We start from the raw sequence: 8,120 nt of genomic DNA, 5'->3' as shown, positions 1-8,120 counted from the left end.
ATGCAGTATCTCTCGAATGATATGTTTATTTTTGTGGAAACAGTTGTTAATGCTATATTGTAACAGTAGTAGTCCAGTTCTATAGTACTTATACGATTCTATTGTATTTAAAAAAATATATACATAATTGGCATTTTTTTTTGCCAAAGTGAAACTTTTCTTTTGTTTTTGTTTATTTACTCTCTCTAAATTGTCCCCTCACAAAGCTACTCAGTATTGGAGGGCATTGACACCATGATTTGCAGGGTATCAAGCCCATTATTGTACTTCCTGTGAACATCTCCATAGTGATGTATGCTCAGAGGAGGTATTGAGGTTTAGGCCTAATCCGCTGTCAATGGGAGGCTCCTCTACATAACTAGTCCATTGCTCAACAACTGTCCAATGTACCCAATGCTCTGTTCCAGTCTACATTCGATTATTCTGGTGAAATTGCTGAATGTGCCTGTAGAAAGATATAAAAATATTGACCTTAAACATGAAAGGGAAGTGGACCAAGTGGAAAGGGAAAAGAAGGAAATTTATTATAAATGGATCCCTTTCCTTAAGGAAAAGTTCCGTGAGGGCCTTGGAGAAATAGATTTCAAAGTGAGAGGCCTTTGGTTTGGAGCTCATGGACCAATACCTAGCACAACTAGGAGCTCAGTTCAATATCTAGGACTTATGAAAACAACAAAACGTTTCATGAATTAAGTAGGAAATTCTTCGATTTCCAAATATAATAATAATAATTATTATATTTCCAAATATATTATTTTTCAATTATTTGATATAATTGGTTATTTAAAAAAACATTATGCTATTCTAAGAAAATAGTCATCTTATAACATTATTTTGAATAAACTATTATTTTCCAAGAATCATTTGAAATGAATACTCAATATGATTTCAGTAGTTTTTGTTATTTTGAATAGTTATAAGAAAAAGGTCAATTCTTGCAAAGTTTATTTATGCTTACACAGTAAGTTGGAAATCCGTACAAACTTATTCTGTTTATGACATAAAAATTCCATCATCAATTTATAACTTTTAAAGTTTTATTCAAATAGTGAGATATTAAATTAACAATATCCTAAATAATCCATATTGGTATTTGCATTTTGATTTATTTTCTTAGTAACATTTCTCGTGAAATTCTTATCTATTTATTTTACAAAAGTAGAGCCAAATTATATGTTCACTGAAATTACTCTGCTCTAAACCAGTTATTCCATGCAAAATTATTACAGAATCAATACTGAAAGTACAGACCCACTTATTCCTTTCTTATTCATTAATACCCCATAATAAATTGAGGGACTAGGGGATGCTTAAGTAAAGTAGCATGCTTCTTCAGATATAGGTAGACAGGATAAATGTTTTCATTAGGTTTATAATGGTTAGATTTTAAGTAGTTTATGCCTGACATTTTTCAAACTAAATACTAGTTTTCTACATAATTATATATATTTCTCTGGTTCTATTTCAATAAGTGGATAAGTTCTCTCAATAGTTGAGCCATATTGTGCTTATTGTAAAATAATTCTTTGTTTCGAAATAGGTTGTTGGATGGGGTCAAAATGAAAAGAATACAACAAGTGAAGAGCTAAAAATGGCAAAACTCAAATTTATTGAATTCACAAAATGTAGTGACATAAGCTCAAGTGATTTTTCATTTTTTATTACTTCTGACAAATTTTGTGCAGGACTCGATAATGGTAACTTATTTCTATTCATAATTTTTGATGAAATATTTTATTTCATTATTTTAAAAATGTTTTTATTATAATTTATAAAACATGCTACCGTTCCACTAATTTTTATGAATTTTTCAGGGATTGTGCTGTTTTGTACCTTGATGATCTCATAAAAATTTAATTAAATTCCATCCACAACTTTCACTTGCACATGTGTCAATGTCTTTTGTGTGACAAACACCTAAATTTTAAAATCGGAGATTAATATAAAACTGGTCCCTGATTTATTCAATAGAATTCCATTCTCTGCTTTCTCTTACTCATGCGCAAATGCATTCCTTGACACTGCTATATTTTGAAAACGGTTGGTCCGATTTGGACCAAAATTAGAGGAAAGTTGAGCATTATGTAAAAATGTTTCAGTATCAGTTTTAAATTTCATCAACTAATTTCCCTTATGTGTCCGCAAAAATATTTTTCTTGACAAGCATACATTTAAAAATGACTGCTCATTTTTTGTTTTATTCTCAATTACCAATAAAACAACAAATTAAAATCCCCAATAAAATGTATTCTCAGACCTTTAAATAGGTTTAAATAATTTACTTGACATTTTTTTTTTAAGGCACATCAGTACTGCCAGGTGATAGTGGTGGTGGGATAACATCTCCAAGAAATACGACCAATAATAAAATGAAGTATTATTTATATGGCATTGCAAGTATAAGGAAAATTTCTAGGAATGACTTTGCTGGGTTCACAGATATTAGGAAGCATCTCCATTGGCTCAACTTTACTCTAATATCAATAACAAAACCGAGATCATTTAAAAAAAGTAAGTAATGCAGTATCTCTCGAATGATATGTTTATTTTTGTGGAAACAGTTGTTAATGCTATATTGTAACAGTAGTAGTCCAGTTCTATAGTACTTATACGTATAAGGTTTTTTGTGCATTTCTTTTTAATATTTATTCCTTAATGCCTCTTAAGTGCTGATTACAAATTTCAAATTTGTTATATCCAATTTTTTCATGAAATACAATAAAAAATATTAAAAAGTTTAACAAATTTAACTTTATTCAGTTTTTCTTTCATAGCATGAAACCATTTCATTTTTTTTTTTTTTTTTTAGCAACATCAACTTCTAATAAATTAAATTCTTAACATTCTGTACTACATAATCTTTTGTTCAGGGGTATCGTTTAGGAAGCAAATCGCTTGATCGTATAGGGTTCAGTCAAATAAGGATCCAGAAGGGGTTGGTGTAAATTTTTGTAGAAGTTCTAAACTTTTTCTCATTTATAATTTTTATGTACTGATAAGGGATTTAACTTAGTTACTTCAAATTTTTTCCAAAAGCATAAAAAAAAAAAAAATTAATATTTTTTCCCTTTTTTGCTTATTACCTAAAAATACACAATGACACCTAAACATGCTATGATATATGTACTGATTTGTACTAAATTAAAGTAGAGAAAATTATTATAATTTTGATCCTTATGATTTTCATGTTCAGTTGCTTTGCTTTGAAGTGTGTACGATGGAAGAAAGAATTATTGACCAGCAGAAAAAAATCGAAGTCACAAAGTTGAAATTTGTAATCAACAATTTTTGGTAACCATACCTCTTTACCAAGTACTGCACTTACGACCCTCCTTGGGTTCTGGCGGTAGTTTTTTTTTCATTTAATCTGTTTGTTTATTACTTTTTAGCTTGCGGCATCAGGAATCCCATAAATACAATTACACCTTCTGAAAATGGAGGAATAATGGTTAAGCAATCCGATTACCCATGGCATGTTGGTGTTTGGTCTGTCAGGAATGATGAAGTTTATTATACCTGTGGTGGAAGTATTGTTCATACTAAAGCTGTATTGACTGGTTTGTATTATAAACTTTCAAAATAAATTTTTATTAGTGATAAGTTTTTATTACTCATAGTCATTTACTAGCAATTAACACGTATACAGTGCTAAGGGTTAACGAAATCGAACTTTGTTATATCTTTTTCATAATTTTTCATTTATTTAAGCCATTTTTGCATTTATTATTGGTTAATAATAATAATGTATTTGTTTATTTTTGGGGTAACCACATAGAGTTAGCGGATATTGTAATTGGTTTACGTATACAGATATTGATAATCATGAAGAACAAGAATGATAAATTAAATATCATTTATATAAATTTATAACTACAACTAAGCTGGGCACAAAATTATACCTTGCAGAGCAGGGGAAAATTTGCTACTCATTTTATTTTTATAAGAAATAATAAGTATTTAAAATTATGAAGAAGATGGTCGGGGTGCAGCCAATACATTAATATAGAAATAATAAAAACTTGTGAGATGCATTTAATATGTAAATATTTACATAGTAACCTTTTAATATAATGTTTCCATAGTTACCTTTTAATATAATGTTTCCATAGTAAAATTTTAATGTAATGTTTCCATAGTAACCTTTAAATATAATGTTTCCATAGTAACCATTTAATATAATGTTTCCATAGTTAGCCATAATATATAAATAACATTTAAAAAAAAAAAAAGAATGTTACAATAGATAACATATGAGAGTAAAGTTTTTATAAGTTTAACAATGACTTAAAAAAATTAGGGAGCATGAATAAATAATTAATGAAAGGTTAAATAAATAATAAAATTAGTTGCAAATTTCCCCCTGGCCATCTTCATAATTTGAAATTATATCTATCTATCAGTAGGCGCTACAACCTTACGATGGGTCCTGGCTTCCTCTATGAGCCTCCACCGGCTCGGTTTTGGGCTGCTGCCTTCAAATGTCGGACTCCAAGCAGGTCTCGGGCGTCTTGTACCATGCCATCCATCCACCGGAGCTTGGGCTGCCTGACTCTTCTTGGGCAATGGATTTCTTCCATGACTCTTTTAGGCATTTCGCCGGGACTCATCTGCGCAACATGTCCTGCCCACCCAAGGTGTCCCAGCTTAACAAAGGTCTTAATATCAATATCCTGGAGCAGCTCATAGAGCCAAATTTGATCGAGAGACCTCAATTTGAAATATGAAATTATTTATATATATAATAAATAACTAATTTTGCATCCTTTTCATAAATTATTCATGATTTAGAGGACCTTTCCGTGATATGTTATTTTTGAATTCTGTGTTACATTAATTTTTTCTATTCATAGCTGCCCATTGTGTTTACGATGAAGACATGAAGAGAACAGTAGATGCAAAACTTATCAGAGTTGCTGTTGGAAAGTACAGAAGCTTTTGGAATGTAAGCGAGGGTACTGAACAGAAATTCATGGTATTTCTTATTTCTTACAGTGGTGTATATTCCTATGTATTAATTAATGTTTGTCTGAAGATCCATCCTTCCATTTCAGGTGATTGAGATAATTATTCAAGATGGATATGTTGGGTTGAAAAACTATTTCAATGATGACACAGCTATACTTAATCTGGACAGGGTAATTGTGTTCAGCACTGATATCATGCCAATTTGTTTTGACAGGGGTGAAAGATTAAGTCTATATCAAGGATTGAATGCAGTTGGCACTGTAAGTTGCAGTTATATATTTTACATATTTAAAAAAAAAAAGAACTTCTAAAAAGAAAGAAACAAATAAACTTGAACAGAACAATAATTTATTATACATATTTTGATTGTTATGAGTTCTTAGCTTTCTTTGTAGGAAATTAATAATTTAAAATTAATTCTTGACCAAATTAACTGTATCAGTTTTTAAAGAAAACTATTCCTAATTTTTTTTCTAATAACGAATTAATTCTTCAATTGTTTGTAATAAATGTACGAGTTGGAATTCTTACACAAACATTTATTTACAAACACATAAAATCAGATATTAAAAATAAATCTCTCTCTATATAAAAGAGAGCTGTCAAATCTTTGTCCTCAATAGACTTGGTTATTACTGTACCGATTTACGTGGGGCTTTTTGCTATATTTTCCATTTCGCCGTGGGAAGGTTTAAAGATGATGAAATTATGAGATTTTTGAGTAGAAAAAAATTTATGAACAGAATTAAGCGTATGGCTCGGAGTAAAGTAGTTCGGTAAATTTTTTTTTCAGAAAAAAAAAACCATATTCGTTTTTAGGATTGTCCCAAAGTATTAAATATCATTTTTGGAAGAAATTAAAAATTCATTTTTCACTTCGATTCTATCCGTGCATTTTTTTTTTCCTCCCTCGACTATTTTTCACATAATCGTTAATAACTCCACTCCCTTTTATCTGATTGTCATGTTAATAGAACCGTTGGAAAGCTGAATGTCTGCTCTAATAGCAAAAATCGACAAAAGCTAAATTTGATGCTTTTTTGAGGGGGAAACGTGGGTTTCAAATGAGGGGAAAAAATTCTCATGTTTTATTTTATATATCTCTGGTTCTAATTTGTTTAATTAGACCCGCTTTGTTCCTTTTGGTGCAGCTTTTGGAGCCCTAAAAAACTGCCTAGTTTGGTGTAGATCAGTCGAGCAGTATTAGAGTTATTTCCATTTTTTAGATTTTTAAAAAGAATGTAGGGCGAAAATTTCATCCTTAAAAATTTTATTTTCTGATTTTTCCGAAAATTCGTATATAGGGGTATCTCGAGGTGCTATAAACGAATATCAACTTTGTTTCACTCCTAAAAAATCTTTTACTGCGCTTTGTATAGTAACTCCATGTGATTTTTTTTCAATATTTTGAATATTACGAGGCACAGGAAGAGTTTTTCTTTAAAAACTATTTATATTTTAGGCAGTATATACATAAAAAATAAAATTGCCTCAATGAAGGAAAAGAAATCACCAAAATCGGACTAGTATTAAGGATGATACGGCAAAGTTAGTCCTTTTCAAATACATAACCATGGCTACCGTCTTATCACAGCATCTTCTCTTCTCTAGAGAGACAAGAGAAATACTTTATTTATCTATGCTGCCTAAATACATCAGGTTGCTATCTCACACAGCATACTTATCAATCCGTAATCGGACATATATAAATTACACATACATAGTATAATAAAAGAAATCTGTCGAATCTTTGTCCTTGATAGACTTAGTTATTACTGGACCGATTTATGTGAGGAATTTTTCTAAATTTGATTTTAGACCGTTTTATTGGGGTATTTTTTTTCAAAATGTTCCTTTTCGCCATGGGAAGGTTTAGTGATAATGAAATCACCGAATTCCTGAAGATATAATATTTCAAATAAAATTAAGAGTTTAATATAACATGAATTATTGGACTTTTTTTTTACTGCTAAAAAATATTTTACCACTCTTTGATATGCCATTCAGTCAGTGTTTTGGATATAGTACTAATATTGAAGCACAGTGAGTGATTTTGTTCCAAAATTGTATATGTTACTAAATCTTAATGTTACTTATTATTATTATTATTATCTTTACTTAAACTACTGCAAAGTATGGTGTAAATTGGTTGAGTAATGTTGAATCTATTAATATTTAAAAAACAAAATTATGATTGCAACTTTATAGCATGTATTGGTTCAATTTATGTTACCAAAACATAATAATAAAGCATTTTAAAATGTTTAATATTAACTAAAAAAGGTAATAAACTTTATGAAAACATCGATTTTTTCATTAAATATAATCCTCAAATTTACCATGTATAGCAATGATACCAACTGATATGCCATTTATTTCAACCTTTCTTTCATGAGATGCTAAAAACTAATGTCATCCAATAAATTGGATCATTTTATGTCACCAAATCATTAAAATAAAATATACATGTAGGTTTAACTTAATTAAATATATAAATTTATAACAAATTATCTATTGGGTTCATTAAATGTTCGTTGGGTTGTTGGTGTTGAGATGGATTGAAGTTTTTCAACTTTTGTTGTTTCTATACAATAATTATAGAAAAAGAATAATCAAAGAAGAAATAGAAAAACATAAAAATTGTCAATAGACTGTTTCCATCACAAACCATAGCAAGTAAAGCGGAGCGATTGTACTACAATCGATTATTTTTGGATAGATCAGTAAACATTGAAGATAGAGGAGAGGAAACGGGCACTCTGAGTTTGGATTGCCTGATGAGAGGACGTCCGTCGGCTGGAAGCGGGAAAGATTGGAAACCATTGTAGGAGAGATACATAGCTTTTGGAAGGACTGGAAGCCATTTTTGACGGTAGGACATAGCATTATAGAAAAGAAGATACCAAGAATCATCAAAAGAAGAGTCTATGAAATTGGTTAGTTTTGTTATACCTAAGTTTAAATACATGTGTAAAAGAGATATTAATTTAATTAAGTGTTAATAGTAAAAGTGTTTGTTTCTGATTGCCTAGTAACCCGCCCTGAAATTAAGAGTCTATTATGTTGTAAAATTTAAATAAAATTCTATTATCTATTTAATATTAAAGTTTTTAATTTGAACCCAAGCTATCTTTAAAGATATGAGAATTTAAGTT

The 8,120-nt window shown here is 29.6% G+C and overlaps 1 protein-coding gene across 4 annotated transcripts in view; it reads left to right on the top strand.

The window, feature by feature from the left end:
* The window catches only part of LOC106681551 (uncharacterized), a 48,075-nt gene that overhangs the window by 33,831 nt on the left and 6,124 nt on the right, over nt 1-8,120 (top strand). For 3 of the 4 annotated variants that reach the window (XM_067044621.1, XM_067044620.1, XM_067044622.1), the window contains 5 exons: nt 1,541-1,697; nt 2,302-2,511; nt 3,390-3,557; nt 4,851-4,972; nt 5,052-5,225. In XM_067044621.1, coding sequence (XP_066900722.1) covers nt 1,541-1,697; nt 2,302-2,511; nt 3,390-3,557; nt 4,851-4,972; nt 5,052-5,225 — 831 coding nt within the window. Of the gene's footprint in view, nt 1-1,540; nt 1,698-2,301; nt 2,512-3,389; nt 3,558-4,850; nt 4,973-5,051; nt 5,226-7,684; nt 7,902-8,120 lie in introns of all 4 variants that reach the window. The other variant, XR_010842644.1, reaches the window with a different exon arrangement.

The sequence above is a fragment of the Halyomorpha halys genome, unplaced genomic scaffold, assembly GCF_000696795.3.
Source record: "Halyomorpha halys isolate HHAL.00 unplaced genomic scaffold, Hhal_1.1 Scaffold347.1, whole genome shotgun sequence".
Lineage (NCBI taxonomy): Eukaryota > Metazoa > Arthropoda > Insecta > Hemiptera > Pentatomidae > Halyomorpha > Halyomorpha halys.
Note: the sequence above shows the minus strand (reverse complement) of the source record. Positions and strands in the feature narration are given on the sequence as shown.